Source organism: Macaca mulatta, chromosome 15, assembly GCF_049350105.2.
Source record: "Macaca mulatta isolate MMU2019108-1 chromosome 15, T2T-MMU8v2.0, whole genome shotgun sequence".
In the NCBI taxonomy this organism is placed as follows: domain Eukaryota; kingdom Metazoa; phylum Chordata; class Mammalia; order Primates; family Cercopithecidae; genus Macaca; species Macaca mulatta.
The window spans coordinates 99,013,042-99,032,279 of record NC_133420.1 but is presented as its reverse complement, the minus strand read 5'-3'; the positions used below and the strand labels follow the sequence as shown (position 1 = coordinate 99,032,279).

General features: G+C 42.0%; 1 protein-coding gene across 8 annotated transcripts in view; it reads left to right on the top strand.

The window, feature by feature from the left end:
* DOCK8 (dedicator of cytokinesis 8) overlaps positions 1-19,238 on the top strand; it is a 238,624-nt gene that overhangs the window by 200,157 nt on the left and 19,229 nt on the right. For all 8 annotated transcript variants that reach the window (XM_077966188.1, XM_077966186.1, XM_015117845.3 and 5 more), the window contains 10 exons: positions 142-238; positions 1,565-1,699; positions 2,891-3,043; positions 5,391-5,549; positions 7,427-7,527; positions 8,295-8,487; positions 12,761-12,904; positions 14,822-14,953; positions 15,411-15,545; positions 16,995-17,084. In XM_077966188.1, coding sequence (XP_077822314.1) covers positions 142-238; positions 1,565-1,699; positions 2,891-3,043; positions 5,391-5,549; positions 7,427-7,527; positions 8,295-8,487; positions 12,761-12,904; positions 14,822-14,953; positions 15,411-15,545; positions 16,995-17,084 — 1,339 coding nt within the window. The remainder of the gene's footprint in view (positions 1-141; positions 239-1,564; positions 1,700-2,890; positions 3,044-5,390; positions 5,550-7,426; positions 7,528-8,294; positions 8,488-12,760; positions 12,905-14,821; positions 14,954-15,410; positions 15,546-16,994; positions 17,085-19,238) is intronic.

Genomic DNA, 19,238 nt, shown 5'->3' with positions numbered 1-19,238 from the left:
TACTCAGGGCCGGTTGCTCTGTTTTCATTTCAAGGTTGACTATTCTGGAGATTTCTTTACACCTTGGTGCATAGATTACCATCATGGAGAACCTGGCCAGGTTTGACATGCGCTTTAGTTTGACCTCTTGTTGTTTCCTAGAACAAAGGCAGAGTTAGATCAAGAAGCCTTGATCAGTGGCAACCTGGCTACAGAAGCACATTTAATCATCCTGGATATGCAGGAAAATATTATCCAGGTGAGGAAAACAAACACCCAATCTGATCTGTCTGCCATGACTATGTTTACTAGAATTGAATAAGGACTTCTTAATGCAAAATTGTGAAAGACATAAATGTGATCCCATAGTACCTTTTTTTAAAAAATGAAGTTGCAAATTTACTATTTGCAATAGTGTCTACCTTATAAATTTCAGAGATACTCAACATTCTTCTGGCTTCTTTGACTTAGGGCTTACTTGGAGAGGGTTAGGTGTTTGACAAACTGACCCTCTTGGTTAAATCTGTGTGAGTATGTACCAAGTTTATAATGCGGATGTTGGGCTTATAGTTTAGTATCTAGAACAGTAGTGGTAACTAGGATTTTTTCTGATGGGTCAACTCCAGTTGAATGATGGTCACTGTCTGATATGGGAGCTATGATTATGACTAGGCTAGGTAAAAAGAGTGCTAAATTTGATAAATGATATCTTCTTTGGACTTAAATTGGTTAAGGAAAGTCATTTGTACCCTGAATTTGCCATCCCTATAGCTTTGTGAACTTTGTACCATATTAATTTTATCTTCTATGTGATATTTCCACAAATTCCCAAGATGTCTAGGTAGTAATGAGTTTTTAATTACTCTGAAAAATGAGTTCTTACGTGTTTCCATTGAGAAGTCCTTCATTAGAGTAGGTCCAGGATTGCTTTTAGGGCTAGAAGAAATATTGTTGAAACACAGTGAAATCTTAATTCTCTAACTTTTAAATTGTCTAAAATCTAAGTAATCATATAAAAAATAAACACAAAAAGTATGTGATATTTTAGTTGACTTTGATATCTTTGATAACTTAAATGCTTGGTATCACATTCATCGTATCTTTATATAGCACAGTATTAGGTGCCAAATATCTATACTAGCCCTCGATTATATTGGTGTTGTTAGTCCTTCTGTAGCTGATAAGCAAGTTTCTATTTAGAAACCTTGCTGCCACCAAGCAGCCCCTGTTGTACTGGGAAGCCCACAATTACGTTTTGAATTCCATAAGGAAAGCTATGTCTTGTACACAAAGAAAGAACTTTCCAAAAGACGTGACCCAGGATGAGGGAGATGGGCCTCATACCTTCATTTAGGAACCCAAAATTAGTTAGAAATCCCAAACTTATTGGAAGCATTGAAGTAAAGCCATTTGGAAATAGGTCTTCAGTTCCCATGGTTAATGGATGATACCCATGGTGGCTCACCAAACTCTTAAGACTCACCACTGGAGATGGAACATCAGCATTACTGAGCTAATTGTCAGGAACATCCAGTTCATTGGCACAGTGCAGGCATTCAATAATGCTGTTCTTCCATTCCCCCAGGCGAGCTCGGCTCTGGACTGTAAAGACAGCCTGCTGGGAGGTGTTCTGAGGGTGCTGGTGAATTCTCTGAACTGTGATCAGAGTACCACCTACCTGACTCACTGCTTTGCAACACTCCGTGCTCTCATCGCCAAGGTAAACATGGGATGCTTGTTTTCTTCCTCTTAGTTAAGAGTAAGATTCTCATCTAGCTCCACACTTCTCTCTTCAAGTGGACCCAAACTCACAGAGCATATTAAGTGGCATCACAGTAAAGGTCTTAAGTCTTCCTAGGAAGAAAGCAAATGCCCTGATTCTGTGGGAAGCCACCATGGAGAGGAAAAACAGTGGCTCCCATACTTGAAATGTAGACCTAACTCTAGAAGTTTCAAATGGCCATTCACTGAAGGTCTATGACATGAGAGCAGAGATCAACTGAGTGACTTAGCAATTTCACTCTGTCTCTCTGTAAGCTGTGCTGAGTGAGGTTAAATCCTCTGTGTGACTCCCATTAGTCTTACAAAATGTCATGCCATAAAATGCCACGAAGGTCAGAAATGAATTTCTCACAGCCTGAGGAATGAGGATTATCCTGGGGTAACATGCAGATTGTTTTTCCATTTATTTGTTTATTTGAGACTGAGTCTCGCTCTATCGCCCAGGCTGGAGTGCAGTGGTACCATCTCAGCTCACTGCAGCCTCTACCCCCGGGTTCAAGCGATTCTCATGCCTCAGCCTCCTGAGTATTGGAATTACAGGCGTGTGCCATCACAGCCAGCTAATTTTTGTATTTTTAGTAGAGACAGGGTTTCACCATGTTGGCCAGGCTGCTCTCGAACTCCTGACCTCAAGTGATCCACCTCCCTTGGCCTCCCAAAGCGCTGGGATTACAGGCGTGAGCCCCCGTGCCCGGCCTATTTTTCCCTTTATTGAAGATCTCAATTGGTGCCTTCTACATGAGATCTTTTAAATTTAAAAAGTAAAATTCTTCTGCTCATCCTTATCAGGACCATTTTCTCTGTCTTCATCACCAATACATTCCCAGGAACCCAGGAAACTCAGGTTTAATTCCATCATAGTTGTGATTTCACCAGTGAATGCAACCGGGCTCACAGTACAGTTAATAACACAGCTCTGCCCTTAGCTGGACAGTTCATAATTAAATCTCAAGTCTATTCCATTGCTTAAATTCATATTCTGATTCACATAGCTCATTATCTTTATGGAGTAATGCATTAACTCCTCTCGGCTTTTTGCTTGTCCAAATGGACATTTGCATATTTCAACGGTCCAGAAAGTGTATCAAAGTGCCAAGTGATGCCTAATGGCCTCTTATGTCCCTCCTAGTTTGGAGACCTACTCTTCGAAGAGGAGGTGGAACAGTGTTTCGACCTGTGTCACCAAGTCCTGCACCACTGCAGCAGCAGCATGGATGTCACCCGGAGCCAAGCCTGTGCCACCCTTTACCTCCTCATGAGGTTCAGTTTTGGAGCCACCAGTGTAAGAGCTCAAACCAGCTGAGTGACCTGGAATCAGTAGAGAAAACTGATGCAAAGTATCAGCTGAGAAAAAAACATGAGGAAATTTTGCCGTATTTCAGTTTACTTCTGTCCTGTGAGAAAGAAAGAATTGAGTATGTAGATAGATAGCAGCTTCTGTTTTAATTTGCATGTAAAAGTGAATTCATCAGCTAAATGCAGTGGTCTCTATTAGCATGTTTCTAAAATAGAATGCCAGGGGCTGGAAGTGATGGCTTTTGCCTATAATCCCAGCACTTTGGGAGGCCGAGGCGGGTGGATCACTTGAAGTCAGGAGTTCAAGACTAGCCTGTCCAACATGGTGAAATCCCGTCTCTACTAAAAATACAAAAATAGCCGGAAGTGTTGGTGCATGCCTGTAATCCCAGCTACTTGGGAGGCTGAGGCAGGAGAATCGCTTGAACCTGGGAGGCAGATATTGCAGTGAGCCGAGATTACCCCATTGCACTCCAGCCTGGGCAACAGAGGAAGACTCCATCTCAAAATAATAATAGTAAAATAAAATAACCAGGTGCAGTGGCTCATGTCTGTAATCCCAGCACTTTGGGAGGCCAAGGCAGGCAGATCATATGAGGCCAGAAGCTCAAGACCAGCCTGGCCACCATGGCGAAACCCCCGTCTCTACAATATAAAAAATAAGCAGGATGTGGTGGCACGCACTCATAATCTTAACTACTTGGGAGGCTGAAGCATGAGAATCGCTTGAACCCAGGAGGCAGAGGTTGCAGTGAGCCAAGATTGTGCCACTGTATTCCAGCCTGAGACCTTGTCTCAAAAAAAAAATAAAATAAAATAAATAAAGAAATGGAAGATATTTTAGATTAAAAGTTATCATCTGTGGGGGAAAAAATACAATAGACAGGTTAGAATTCAGAGGAGTGTTTCCTGTTTCTAAATTCTGACTAGCTAGTGCCAGAATGACCTATGGGAGAGACTTTTAAATGATCAGTGTCATTCAACCTTAGTTTCATTTTAATATTTTATTTATATATTTATTTATTTATTTATTGAGACAGTGTCTTACTCTGTCACCCAGGCTGCAGTGTAGTGGCACAATCATAGCTCACTGCAGCCTTCAACTCCTGGGCTCGAGTGATCCTCCAGCTTCAGCCTCCCATGTAGTAACTGGGATTATAGGCACAAGCCACCTTACCCAGCTAATTTTTTTTTTTTTTTTTTTTTTTTTTGCATTTTTGTTGAGGCAGTGTCTTGCTGCGTGCCCAGGCTGGTCTAGAACACTTGAGCTCAAGTGATCTTCCCTCCTCAGCACCCCAAAGTACTGAGATTATAGGCGTGAGCCACCCTGCCTAGCCAAGACTTGAGTTTTATTCAAAGCTACAAAGACTTTGGAGTTCAGCTTTATTATAGAACAGTCAAGTTTGCTTTAGCTTGTCTAGATTTTGATAGATTCTTTGGAATTTCCATTTGTGGCCATGTTAATAAGTATGCTCAAGTGATGTGGAAGGATAAATTGGCCCATGGAAGAAAGTCAGCCTCCTCCAAATATATTAGGGATGATTATTGAAATGCCTTCAGGATATTCCTCAGGGGACCTTGAGATAGCCATGTTTTTCCATGGGCCTGTAAAGAAAGAAGAAACAAAACCTTGTTGCTTACACAGAATTCAAAATCTCAGAAACGCTGGCCGCCAAAGTCCCCTTATTTATTTATTTAGAGACAGGGTCTCGCTTTGTTACTGTGGCTGGAATGCAGTGGTGAAATCTTGGCCCACTGCAACCTCTGCCTACCAGGTTTAAGCAATTCTCCTCCCTCAGCCTCCCGAGTTGCTGGAATTACAGTTGTCCACCACCACACCCAGCTAATTTTTGTATTTTTAGTAGAGATGGGGTTTTGCTGTGTTGCCCAGGCTGGTCTTGAACTCCTGACCTCAAGTGATCCACCCTCCTTGGCCTCCCAAAGTGCTAGGAGGCCGAGCCAGAAGTCCCTTTCCTTAAATAAACTTTAAATAAAGTCCCAAGAAGAGACTCTTGGCACAAAAGGATATACTGTATTCTTGGACCCAACTGTATAAGAATCTTCCAGCTTGCAGCACAAAGGCAGCCCAGTCCTCAATGAAAGTTTAAAGGGAGCCTGACAGATTTATGTGAGAGCAATGTCCGTTTAAACCATTTAAACAACGATATGAATCCTGTGCAAAGTGTAGCTCCCATTTCATTGAGAGAAGAGGAAATGATTAAGAGAGGGGTAGAGGAAACACTGAGGAGTGTGTCTGGCCATGCTGCTTTCAGTTATCTACTGCTAAGTGCATCTTATGTATTTCATCTTTTTTTTTTTTTTCACTGATGCAGAACTTTGCAAGAGTAAAGATGCAAGTAACAATGTCGCTGGCATCTTTGGTGGGCAGAGCACCAGACTTTAATGAAGAGCACCTGAGAAGATCCCTGAGGACAATTTTGGCCTATTCAGAAGAGGACACGGCCATGCAGATGACTCCTTTTCCCACCCAGGTATGCCGAAGCACATACCTTGTCTCATGCATGAGTCTTGGGTCTGCCAACTATTATGTATGTATGTATGTATGTACATATGCAATTAGTATATGAATATACTTATATAACATTTGCAAGTATTTATTGTCCAATATGCATGTGCTCTCAGCACTATGAGAGGTTTTAAAAAGAAATACATCCACCACTGTCCCCAGTCTCAATATGCTAACAGTCTGTTTGGAATGCTCAGTATCAACACAATTAGGAGGCAGTACAAGACAAATGATACGTAAGTGCCAACTGTGTGGTCAGGAACTAAATGCTATGTAAGGTTAGAGGAAAAGAGATCGTGATCAATAAACAATCTGGTGGCCAGGAAAGCCTGCGAGGAGGGATAAGATTAAAGGCTGGGGTAGGATTCAGTTAGGCAGGGAAAAAGTGAGGGGGAAATTGTGAGTAGTTGAAAGAATGCATTATTTGTGTCTGAAGGGATGGTAAAGGGACCAACTTGTCTGGTGAGGGGTAAGGAAGGGCCGAGTTTGAGAGAGCTTGTAAACAAGGTTGTCCTAAGGAAACTTGTAAGGACAGTAATCTCTTCCGTGTCCATTACAATGACCATGGAACTCTAGCCTGTCCCATTTATCTTTTAACTCCAGCTCCTAGCCTGCTCTATGGTAGGGTCTTAATTAAGTGAGAATAAATGAATGAATGTTTTCTTTTGTTCCCTTAGTCTGAGAACCCTGTTTCCAGAGTCTATTTTGCCCTCTCAGGCAATGTTGCATCCTCATTCTCAGAACCTTTTTCCTCTCCTCTACGTCACATCCTTCCTCTCTCATTTCATCTTGACCATACTCCTTTAATTTCATCATTTGTGTAGAGGTATTCACCAACAAGACCAATCAAAATATGGGCAGTTTAATAAAGGCCTTCAGTGCCTTCACCCAGTAAAATGACTTTAGTGGTAGAAATTTTAGGAGCCCTAACAAGCTGGCAGAGAGGAAGGGGGGTAAGACAATATTCTGTGGCTGTGTCATCTGCCAGAGTCTATAGATCAAGTCATAGTCTCTCATTGTTTTTGTACTGCAGGCTCCCCTGGACCTCCACTGTTGGCTTTTGTAATTAAGAATAATGGTTAAGGCCGGGCGCGGTGGCTCAAGCCTGTAATCCCAGCACTTTGGGAGGCCGAGGCGGGCGGATCATGAGGTCAGGAGATCGAGACCATCCTGGCTAACCCAGTGAAACCTCGTCTCTACTGAAAAATACAAAAATCTAGCCGGGCGAGGTGTCGGGCGCCTGTAGTCCCAGCTACTCAGGAGGCTGAGGCAGGAGCATGGCGCAAACCCGGGAGGCGGAGCTTGCAGTGAGCCGAGAGCCGGCCACTGCACTCCAGCCTGGGCGACAGAGCGAGACTCTGTCTCAAAAAAAAAAAAAAAAAAAAAAAAAAGAATAATGGTTACAAGAGATTCTAAAATCTCTGAAGCCCTGGGAAGATCCAGGAGGCTTCTGAGACATGGAACTCAAGCTGAGGTCCCAGGCTGTTTCCTACTTAGTATAAAAAGCCCTGATATTCCAGAGTAGAGTTTATAACTTTTCAGGTTATAAATAACTGAAACTGGTTCAAACTAATTTAAACAAAAATGTTGGAGATAGGGATAGTATGAGGATTCAGGCAGATTTATGGATCTCAAGGGCCAACACACATCCAGGTCTCATCAGCACCTTGGCTGGCGAAGATGAAAACTACAGAGTCAGGTCTGGATGACTCCGCCACCCCTAGTCTCTGCTGCCCTCCGATCCAACCCTTCCCATGGCTTCCCCTTGCATTTCAGTGTAATCCTAGCTCTTCACATGGGACTACAAAGCTAAGATTATTTTGAGACTTACACTTTTTGCAGGTGGAGGAACTTCTCTGTAATCTGAATAGTATCTTATATGACACGGTGAAAATGAGGGAGTTTCAGGAAGATCCTGAGATGCTTATGGATCTCATGTACAGGTAAGCTTTCCTGACACACTCAAGGGGCATCACTTGGGGGTCGAGGATTTGTCACTGTGGAGTTCTTACTAATGTAATGATCACAGCTAACGTGGATATAGTGGTTTGGATGATAGCCAAATAATATATAGAAATTAAACATTCAGAGTAGGTTAGTTCGTATGTAAGTTTTCAGAAGGATCTCCCTAAAGTGAGGCATTATTTAATAACACTATCTTCTGCTTGCCACAGAATCAGAGAAAAGAATAATGAACTGTTGTTGGAATTATTTTCTATATGGTTTTGTTCCAATTATATTTAGACATACATATGTAGTTTTACTTTAGAAATCATTTTTTTGTGCGCAGTTTAAAACTTGGTCTTCCAATCCTTGTTCAGGAGAAATTACTTACAGAGGTAAAATTGTTCAGAGGCAACATCATACAAAGTGCAGTACTTTTTTGTCTTCTGTTTTATTTTGAGAGAAAGAAAAGAAAAGGCAGAAAATTACCTGAGAGCCATTAAAATAGACATCATGTTATCAGATATTTTTTCCCTGTAAGGCTTTTACTAAGTACTATTGGAGGTCAGCACAGCTTAAACATGGAATAAAAATAGTTGGACTAATAAATGTTTTCTTCTCTCTCGTTTTCTGGAAATGTAGGGCAAAATCTCAGGTGGAGGGGTGCAGGGAACTCTTGGGGAGAAAAAAAGAAAAGGTCACACAAAGTGGAAGAACAGTGTCATTAACCCACTGTCCTCAAAACTACTTCTCAATCTGTCTGCAGAATTGCCAAGAGTTACCAGGCATCTCCTGATCTGCGGCTGACCTGGCTCCAGAACATGGCAGAGAAACACACCAAGAAGAAATGCTACACGGAGGCCGCCATGTGCCTGGTGCACGCTGCTGCGTTAGTGGCTGAGTATTTGAGCATGCTGGAGGACCACAGCTACCTGCCCGTGGGCAGTGTCAGCTTCCAGGTAGGGGGTATGCAGCTTTTTCCTTAGAGCAGTGGTTCTCAACTGGGGCGATTTTGTCCCCCAGCCCCGGGGACATTTGGCAATGTCTAGATACATTTTTGGTTATCACAACTGGGGTGGGTGGGTAGGTGCTACTGGCATCTGACTGGTAGAAGCCAGAATGCTGCTAAACCTTCTGCAATAGGAGAGCTCCCCCGACAAACAATTATCTGGTCCCAAATGTCTGTAGTGCTAAGGTTGAAAAATCCCAAGTTCATACATTATATTTACCTCTTCTAATTGCTTTCCCATCGTCATTGGGTTTTGTTTTTTTTTAATTATTGTTTACAATAATGGCACCTAGCCATTATTAATAGCACTTTAGGGAGACATTTGCAAACACTTTCACATGCATGGCTTCATTTGAACCTCCCCGTAAAGCTGTGAAGCAGCTTTATAAGCAGAAGTGTTATTACTCCCACTTCACAGATGAGAGAACTGAGAGAGCAACTTTTCTAAGGTCATTTAAACTCTTTTTCAAAGATTGTAGTTGACACAGTATACTGACATCTGTGAAAGTTTGGAAAACATTGGATAAATGATTTTCCTCCTGGCCCATTCATCTGATTCCACTTTCCAACTTTGGAGGGGCCCACTCTCTCAAGAAAGAATCAAATTGACCTGAGAAGGGAAACAAAAGGCTGAATCAGTACCCTTAGGATAAGCTGAAAATTACCCACAGTTGGCAAAGGGAAATTGTCTGCCAGACCTAAATGCTGGCTCAGATGGGGAAGCTCAGTAGTCACTTAAAGTGTTCTTACTGAATAGTTTAATATAGCCTTTAGAGAGAGAGAAAATAAAAAAGCACAATGTTGGGTACTTTTTTTGTAAGAGACAAATTTGTAGAGATGGCCATCCCTGAAACCATGAACAATATAGCTATAGTAATAGAGTGTTTTTCAAGCCAGACTCACGAAGTCATTTACAAGGGTTTGTATTATTATTGTTTGAATTTACATGGCTGATTTTATGAAAGGCTTTGTTCTTGTTATTGTTCTTCAACACAATTTGGTAATGTTGTATGAACCAGAAAGAAAGGACAATTCAAAGTAGCTTTCCCAGGCCTAGAGAATAAGTCACCGAAACTACGCTGGTGGAACCAGGAGCTTCTGGTTTCCCAGAACGCAGCAAAGCTGGGTATTGCCTCCTGTGAATAACTCCTCCTTTCTTATGGTCCTCAAGAACAAAAATAGTTATTCTGTCATTTCATGCTCAGCAAATGAATTTTCTTCCTAATTCAGAAATGTTTGTTATAAAAGCTGATAATTAAATCTCATCCAAAAGCATAAAAATAACAACTGATTTCAAATCACGTGAAAGTGCACAAGAAAGTTATACGAGTTATTTTAGATGTATCTGCTTCTTTTCTCAACTTTATTTTGACCTTTTGATACTATCAACAGTAAATATTATAGTACTCCTCTTTCAATTCCCAGGAAATTGTAAGATTTAGCCCTTCATATTGTTTCATTTACTACACTATTTTGTAATTCTTTTATTCCTTTTTCCTGTGACTATATTTGATTTGATATTTATCACTTAAATATCAATTGCATTTCATTATTGACTTTTATATTTAGTAAGCCTTACTGTCCTAGTTTTACCTAGAATACAATTGATTTGCTAATAATGACATGCCAAAGTGAGACAGAATCATTATTACACAATCAACAGAAATATCCCACATTATCCCAACATGGGGGCATACGGCCCTATCTGTTCACATATCTTTATCCATTGATTCCTTCTTTTAGAGAATATTGAATACTTATTCTGTCCTCATGAACATTACATTCTAACCAGAGAGATACCATATAACTAATTATTCCAATCTTTATTCAGTTATAATTATGAGAAATACTGTTATAAAGAGGCACAAGATATTGTGAGCATTTATGGTCCAGGCCCTGTGAGTCAGGGAAGGGTGAGGAAGTTGAAAAGGAAGGCAGAAGAAACTGAAGTGTGAGGGCTTCATGATGTACAGGAGGCAATGAGTTAGGTGTTCTCAGCTACAGAAGAGAAGCCAAATTATATTAATGTGTATGAGTGAATTCGTATTTCTCTCAAATGAGACATACCAAATCAATTTGGAAATGTAGCTGGCAAGTGAAAGAACACCCAACCCAGACTGACAGAAGGTAAAAATGGAATTTATCAGCCTGTATGAGGAATGTGAGCCTGGAGTAGCACCTGCCATACTGGACCCAGGGGCCCAAACAATGTCAGCAGATCTCAGTGTCATCACCATTTCCCATCTCTGCCATCTGTTGTGTCAGCTTCATTCTTCACAGGCTTCCCACACCACAGTTTAGGTTTACATCTCTAGGTTCAAGCCTAGGAGAGAAGAGAGATGCCTCCTTTCTAGCAGTTGCAGAGAAAGCCTCAGTGCATCTTATTGATCCTGTTCAGGTCCTGTGCTCATCCCTGAACCAGTCATAGTGGCCAGAGAAATAGAGTGCTCTGATTGACTGACCCAGGGTCACAGGTCCACACCTGGAGTTATGGGTGATTTCTTCCCCCAAATCAGGATGCTTTACTTTATAAAGGAGGAAAGAATTCTAGACAGCATTAACAACAGATGTCCAGTGTTGATTTTGCAAATGCTCTTTGCTTTGATTTTCAACCTTGTTCTGCTCCAAATGAAATTGAGCTTTTGGAAAAGATTTATAAACTAGAGATAAATAAATATGTGCAAGGAAAATAACTTTGAGGTCACTGAATTCCAGGAAACTGAGATCACTGAAATTCTGTGTCCCAGAGTGCGATATTTATTTCACAACTGTAGATATGGACACATTCTTAGATACTGCTGTTACTCGTACGTACCTCCCTGATTCTGAAGCCAACAAAGTCTGCAGAATCCTTTTCCTTTGACTACAGCTGATGAGGCTACATAGCTTCAAAACGGTTCCTCTAACGTGGAAAATTACATACAATTCTAATAGTATCCTGGGTTATTAAATGCTTTCAACTGAATTTCTTGGACCTTCTGTTGTCACAGAAACATCGTAATACATAGGTCAGGTTTGTAAGAAAGACTGGCCACAAGGACTGGCCACTTGAGAGCCTCCTCCTATATTCCTAAAACTGCGTTACAGTATTGCATGTGAAGGGATAGGGCTATCTGTGACAACTATGGACTGATTGATTGCTAAGGTTGATTCACTTGATCTTGTTACCAGGCCAGAAGGCTGACAGCTTTTAGTTCACAAGCCAACTCTGCTCAGTTAGTAGCAGCTGACTGAAGCACTATGCTGAAGAATTTTAAGACTATATCCAAGCTCTAGGGAAAAGTGCTACAGTTGATTAGTTATGCCTGCCATGATTACAGCAATAGGAAGGAGTGGCATGTGTGCCACCTGTTTGTAATTCCTAAACTGGGAAGGCTTCCCTTTTCTTCTCTTTTCTATATACATTTCTTCCATAGCTGTGAGCTAAGAATGATTCTTGACCTGTCATGTATTCACTGCCAGGGCCAGTGCTAGGGTGAGGAGGCACTCACCCTCAGGGTCAAGCAGGTACCAGATCAGTACTTCAGTGGCCCTAAAAGCGGGTACCTCTCTAAATTTTATGTCTTGGATTTCTTACTTTTTTCACCCTGACCATGGTCTCTGCATGCTCTGCTAGAGGCTCTAAATGCAATGTTTTTGTAAAGGAAAAAATGCATAGAAACTAAATGTTCAGGAAGAAACACACACACACACACACACACACACACAGAGTAACTGCTGCAATGCCATGAAAACTTCCCTAATGAAGACAGCCTCACTTGCTGTTGTCCTATGTCATGGCTATTTATCTGAAAGTCAACTCCAGAGTAGAAACATACTTCAGAAAAACACCACTGGAAGTCAGAGGTCCGCTCGGTGAAACAGGGAGTCTAGTTAGTGTTAATTGGCCTTTGCCTTTTGAAAACCAAGACACCAGCCCTGTGTCCCTTAGGGTTGTCTCACTAAAGTAACTCAGCTGTTGTGACATTGAGGTAATTGTCCTTTATACGAAATCTCCTAATGGTTAAAAGGAAAAACGTGAAGTTTGAAGACCAGTTGCTCAGTGTGCCCCTTCTGAATGAATGGCAGACTGATACTCTTGGGGTAGAATTGCAGACCTAGTTTAGTCACAGCCTTGGTAAGGATCTGCACACCAGCTTCCTCCTTTCCCCATTCTGGGTTCCTGTGGTCTCTCACTAGTCTGGTCGCCCTGTTCTCCAGGCTTATACTGTGGTCTCTTTCAGAATATTTCTTCCAACGTGCTGGAGGAGTCTGTGGTCTCTGACGACACCCTGTCACCTGACGAGGATGGGGTGTGCGCAGGCCAGTACTTCACCGAGAGTGGCCTGGTGGGCCTCCTGGAGCAGGCTGCAGAGCTCTTCAGCACGGTCAGTACCCAGAGGGCATCCCGGGACCCGGCCTCCCACACTCCAGCTGGACTTGGGGTGCTGGGAACACCTGGTCTTAATGGCCCAGTCAGCCCCACTTCCTGAGGACACATGCCAGGGTGTGCAGGGCAGGGGATGGGCCTGGGGAGGACTTTGATGTATGCAAATTGCATGAGCTCCCCAAGGGAGCTGAGACAGCCTTTCATCACAGTGCTGGTCTGGCCTTCACTGCATGCTCATTGGCTGGGCAGCAGTTTCACAGTATTATTTCCATTTAATAGGGGTGGAACTAAGCCACAGAGAGGTGAAATGGCTTGCCCAGGGTTACACAATAAATGATGAGGCATGTTTTCACTCCCTCATTTTTCCTCTCAGAGAAAAAAAAAATAGGGAGGAACCACTGAGAGGAGAGAGAAGAAATCCAGGCAGTGTCTTCCCTCATGGCCACTGTGCAGTCTGAAGGATCATCACAGACCAGAACCAGCTTCCAGAAATGTGGGCACAGAAACCACTGAGACTCGTCTGGTTAACTTAATCTGGATCTAAATACTCCTAGTATATATACTAAAAAAATAAAGAGAGAGGTGAAGTCATTGAGATTCAGGGCAAAGAGGAAACACTGTTATCTCTTTTCTTTTCTTTTTTCTTTTTGTGTTTTTGATACAGAGTCTCGCTCTGTCACCCAGGCTGTAGTGCAGTGGTGCAATCACAGCTGACTGCAGCCTTTGCCTCCAGGGTTCAAGCAACTCTCCTGCTTCAGCCTCCTGAGTAGCTGGGATTACAGGCGTGCACCACCACACCCAGCTAATTTTTTGTATTTTTAGTGGAGACAGGATTTCACCCTGACGGCCAGGCTGGTCTCAAACTCCTGGCCTCAAGTATCTGCCCACCTTGGCCTCCCAAAGTGCTGGAACTACAGGTGTGAGCCACCACGCCCCACCAGTTTTCATTTTAATAATCTCCCTCCTCCCTTAAATTTTAAGCCAAGAAAATATTCAATACTTTACTATATTTAGCTGACTCAATTTTGTTTTCATCTATACTATACTCATCCTTATTTTCCAGTTTTTATTTCCAAGTTTCCTCTCTATGATTTTATGTATTTTAATTATTGTTTTAACTATCTTCTCTCTATTCCTGCTTTCCTTTTCAGGATTCAGAAAATGTCTAATATACTCTCATTTTTCCTCAAACTCAAGAAAATGAATTAGAATCCTACTAACTCTCTGGAGGTATACATTTAGCATCTGGCTAGAGGAGGACCTCTGATGCAATTTAAATATACTAAAACTGCCTTTCTGAATTGCTGTTAGTCCTTGCTACCAAACTTCTCTCCTATTTTTGGTTTTTGTTTTGTTTTGTTTTTGTTTTCATTTTTGAGGCAGAGTCTTGCCTTGTCACCCAGGCTGGAGTGCAGTGGTGCAGTCTTGGCTTACTACAGCTCTGACCTCCTGGGCTCAAGCCATCCTCCCACCTCAGCCTCCCAAGTAACTGGGACTACAGGAGCATACTACCACACCTGGCTGATTTTTAAATTTTTTGTAGACATGGGGTCTCCCTGTGTTGTCTAGGATGATCTAAACTTCTGGGTTCAAGTGATCCTCCTGCCTCAGCCTCCCAAAGTGCTGGGATCACAGGCATGAGCCACTGCACTCAGCCAGTACTTTTTTTTTTTTTTCCCCCAAAAGCTCTTCTCCCTACTTATCACCATACAGGACACTTAGCGAGGTGTCTAGTTCAGTTTGAAGGCTACCACTGTCCCAAAAATGCTTAGATACCCCCCTCTTGCCCTGTAAAATACTGTGATACAACAATAAATTCACTCTCCAGCACACTGTTTGGGCAATGACCTCTGGTTGCTCTTCTTACATTTCCAGTGGATTAAATTCTCTCTGATGCTCTTCTCCTCTTTCCAAGGGAGGTTTATATGAGACGGTTAACGAGGTCTACAAGCTGGTCATCCCCATCCTAGAAGCGCATCGAGAATTCCGGAAGCTGACACTCACTCACAGCAAGCTGCAGAGGGCCTTCGACAGCATTGTGAACAAGGTAGCGGGGGGAGGCTGGCTGGCAGGTCCTGTTACCTGGTGGCAGATGGCCCTATCCTACAGATGCTTAGCCATCCTTCCTCTCCAGGAAGTGATTTACCTTTAGCACATTGCTTTTGCTCTCACCTGTCAAACAGAAAAGGGCTGGAATTCCTCTAACAGAGGACCAAAATTCCAAATGTGAAAACATACAGCTTAAATTACTTTATAACCAGGAAATGTGAGAAATTTTTAAGTTTACTTAAAAGAAGGCCCAGAAATCTTTCATGGGATTTCTTTTGTTGTTATTTCTGAAGTTTATTTCATAAGCATTAATTTTTTTAAGGAGTAATTTCTGTTTATATCAGCCACAGGAGTAAAATGCTTTGTTAACACAATGAAAGACCCCTGCGCTTTGCAACTCAGTGGCTCCTCAGGATGACATAACCAAGGAGAGCTTTTTATATTTTGTTCCTCAGGATCATAAGAGGATGTTTGGAACCTACTTCCGAGTTGGTTTCTTTGGATCCAAATTTGGGGATTTGGATGAACAAGAATTTGTTTACAAAGAGCCTGCAATTACCAAGCTTCCTGAGATCTCACATAGACTAGAGGTAAGAAAAGTGATTCTGTGTGCTTGACCTGGTACACTTTACAAAAACAAGTTACAGTGGGTCATTACCAAAAATAAACAAAGAGTTATGGATTCGTCATTGATCTCTACATAAAGTTTTCCCCTTTGCATTTATAAAAGGCAAAGTAGAAAGGTATTAGGTGAGATCATGAGGTGATGTAAGATTTTGATAGTTTTTCCCTAAGACTCTGTGTATGCTTTTCACAGTTTGTTATTTTATATGGTGAATATTTATTTTCAAATCTGTGCAAAATTCAATCGAGGTCATGTGCTTTCTTATCACCCTTTCCAAATGTTAGTAGTTTATACTAGTAGATAGAGAGTAATAGAGTTTTTCAACATGAAGTTTATCATCTTGACTTTGAAGTAATCTAGCCAAATGACTGAATCACCCCTAGATAATGGTGAAGCCATCCTTTAGGTATCACTGGATGGCACCTGGGGTCATTATGATACAGAGCTACTCGGCAGTAGCCATACCATGGGCAGTGGCCGGCCTAGCTCTAACCTGCCAATGACATTTGGTCCATAATATAACGGGAAAGTGTAGCATGTCGTTAGAAGCAAAGCTGAAAGCATGGAGAAAAAGAGAAACAGCCTAGAGAAAGGTCAGGACAAAGGAAACACAGGTTGTAAGGGACAAACACTAAGAACTCAGTCAAAGGTGCCTCCCCGAAAAAACCTTCTCAAGCACATTTGGGGATTTGGATGAACAGGAATTTGTTTACAAAGAGCCTGCAATTACCAAGCAGGACTGGGGTCCTTTGAACTGCTCACAATTAACCAAAGATTCACTCCTTAGGGTTTCATTGCTTTGAATTTGTGCCCTCCTGTGAGTGTAAAACTTAAAACATTTGTGTTGCCTAATGACTTCTTACACTCTCCATCCATGCCAAAAAAGACGAGAAGGTTTATCCTTACTTGACTCGAAGAAGCCATTGCCCAGAGTGGTGGGGTGAGTTCCCCCAAAACTGTTCAGCACATGAGAAAAAGAGCGAGCAATTGACCCCAGACCACTTGGTTCCCTATATTGTTTCCCCTACTTAGAATTAGAGGTATATATTTTATCCTCTTGTGCACTGTGATTTGCCACAATATGGGAAGCCTGGTGACCTCTAAGTTCCCAGGGTACAGAAGGTGAGAAGTAAAGAGTGTGATACCCCAGGAGATACCTCAGCAAATATAGTGATATTAGCTGAATTAGAGGCCAAGCATACATCTTATAGGGAAGCATATACTAGATGACAGTGCTATTTTTATTTTTGTCTTAGGAAATGCTGAACTTTGCTCATTAGCTCAGAGGGACTCTCAATAATCAGTGAGCATCATTCTACCGTGCACTTGTTCCAAACTTACTTCACTTCCAAGAAGACAAAGAGTTGCATGATGTTAAAATAACCTTTATAAACTATTGGTTCTTCTTACCTAGGCATTTTATGGTCAATGTTTTGGTGCAGAATTTGTGGAAGTGATTAAAGACTCCACTCCTGTGGACAAAACCAAGTTGGATCCTAACAAGGTATTAAAAAATTTACAAAAAATAACCATCACGCTCTAAATCCCTTCATTCTCTACCCAAGAATACATAATGATCTCATCTATCTGGACTCTCCAAGTCACTTAAATGCAGCAAACCTTTTTGTCTAGAGTTCAACTACTAATTGGTCAGATCCTAAAGAAAACATAGTCAAAGGCAAGAATCATAATAGGAGCTACCATTTATTAAGCACCAACTGTGTATCTGGAACTGGATTAGGCCCTCTACATGTATCATTTTATTTCATCCTGCAACAACCCTTGGAAGCAGGTTTTGTTGTCCCTATTTTAGAGATGAGAAAACTGAGACATAGAAGAGTCAAGCACCTTTCAAGGTCATGCAAGGGGCAGAGCCAGTACTCAGACTTGGAGTCTGTCGCTTCTAAGCCCCTACTCTTCAGCACGGCTGTTTACTGCCTTTTTATAAAGCCTTTAAACTCTCCATTTCAAACATGTGAAAAAGATGCGAATTTCCCGGTGACAACGTTTATTGGCTTCCTTCTTGAGGCTGCAAGTATTCCTTCCAGCCAACTACAGGATCACTGTGCTGTGGGGGGAATGGTAAAAAGGGCTTGGGTTTGGGTTTCCTCACTTTCACAAGAGGGCATGTTCCATTTCACACCAAACTGGGCGTACAGTTCTGATGCTAACACCTGGAGGTAGCATCAGCTCCCACAGGTTAAAGGCAGCCTCCTCAAGACGGCCCTGACTTCAGATGCTAGCTTCAAGCGGGACCCCCAGGCCACCCGCACTTCTGATCAGCCAGCTACAAATTTGGAAGTTTCTCTAACCTGTTAGCTTGAAAATAGGAGAAAACAAAACAAAATAATAATGATAATAATAATAATAATAATTTGGGAGTTTCTATGACACCTCTTAGATTAAATAATTCACTGCAATGACTCACAGAATTCCAAAAAATACTCTGGTTACTATCAGAGTTTTATGATAAAAGGTGAACATCTTTTTTGTCCCTCTATTTATGGCTTCCTGGCTCATCGGTGTGTTCTCCAACCAGGAAGCTCCACCAAGTCTCAGTGTCCAGAGATTTTGTTGGGGTTTCATTATGTAGGCAAATTAAACACCATCTCCAGCCCCTCTCCTGTCTCCAGAGGTCATCCAGTTCCTACCCTCTAATCACAGAACTGGGCTTTTTGGTGACCACTTGGCATCCTGAAGCAGTCCAGGGGCCCAGCATGAGTCACCTCATTAGCATCACAAAGACACCCATCACTGAGGAAATTCCAAGTGTTTCTGAAGCTCTGTGCTAGGAAATGGAGACAAAGACCAGACAAATTCTTTATGATGCTACCCGCTCAGTCCGACTCACAGGCAGACATATCCATGAATGAGCTTTCTAAGTTACTGGAAATAATGTAAGTGTGAGGTATCATTAAGGGCCCTGGGAAGAGGACCCTTCACCATCTAGCAAACCTGTAAAATGAAAGGTCCAAACTCCCAGTTCCATCTTCCAGGATATGAAGAAGATTATGGAAGAGGGGAAGAATTGGCCAAATTAAAGAGTTTGTTTTTCTACATTTTTCAGAACACGTTCTCACTTAAGACACATTCGCTGGCCTAGGCTTGAAAGCAGCGACTGTGGTAAGAGTTTAGTCTTCAGACATACATGTCTGGGAGATGGAGTTGGCCGTGTGCCCACAGTGGTCTGTACATAGCACAAGCTGTGTAAGACGTGACCTCCCTGAGCCAAAGTGCCCTTTTCCCCTCTTTTAAAATTCCCAGGGTAGGTTGTGAGCATTTGGAATGAGAGTCTGAGCCCAGAATTACAACCAGATTTCATTGTACTAAATAGTGATTTACAGTCTGAAGTCAGTGACCCCACCCATCCCCTTCAGTGGGTGAGTGTCCCAGCATCTGGACTTATGGTCACTTTTTTTTTCTAAGAGGTTGTCTTCTTTAATGAGTCCTTATTCGCTCTGTGTTTGAGGGTGGAGGTGATGTGACTGTGTGTTTAAATGAGGTCTAGGCAGTAAAATTCAGTTTTGGTGTTTAGTTTTATGAGTTTTGACAAACACATGTAACTACCTTCATAACCAAGATATAGAACAGACCTACCGCTCCAAAATACTTCTCGTGCCCATTGCTAGTCCATGTTGCAGTAGTTTGTCTCTTTTGA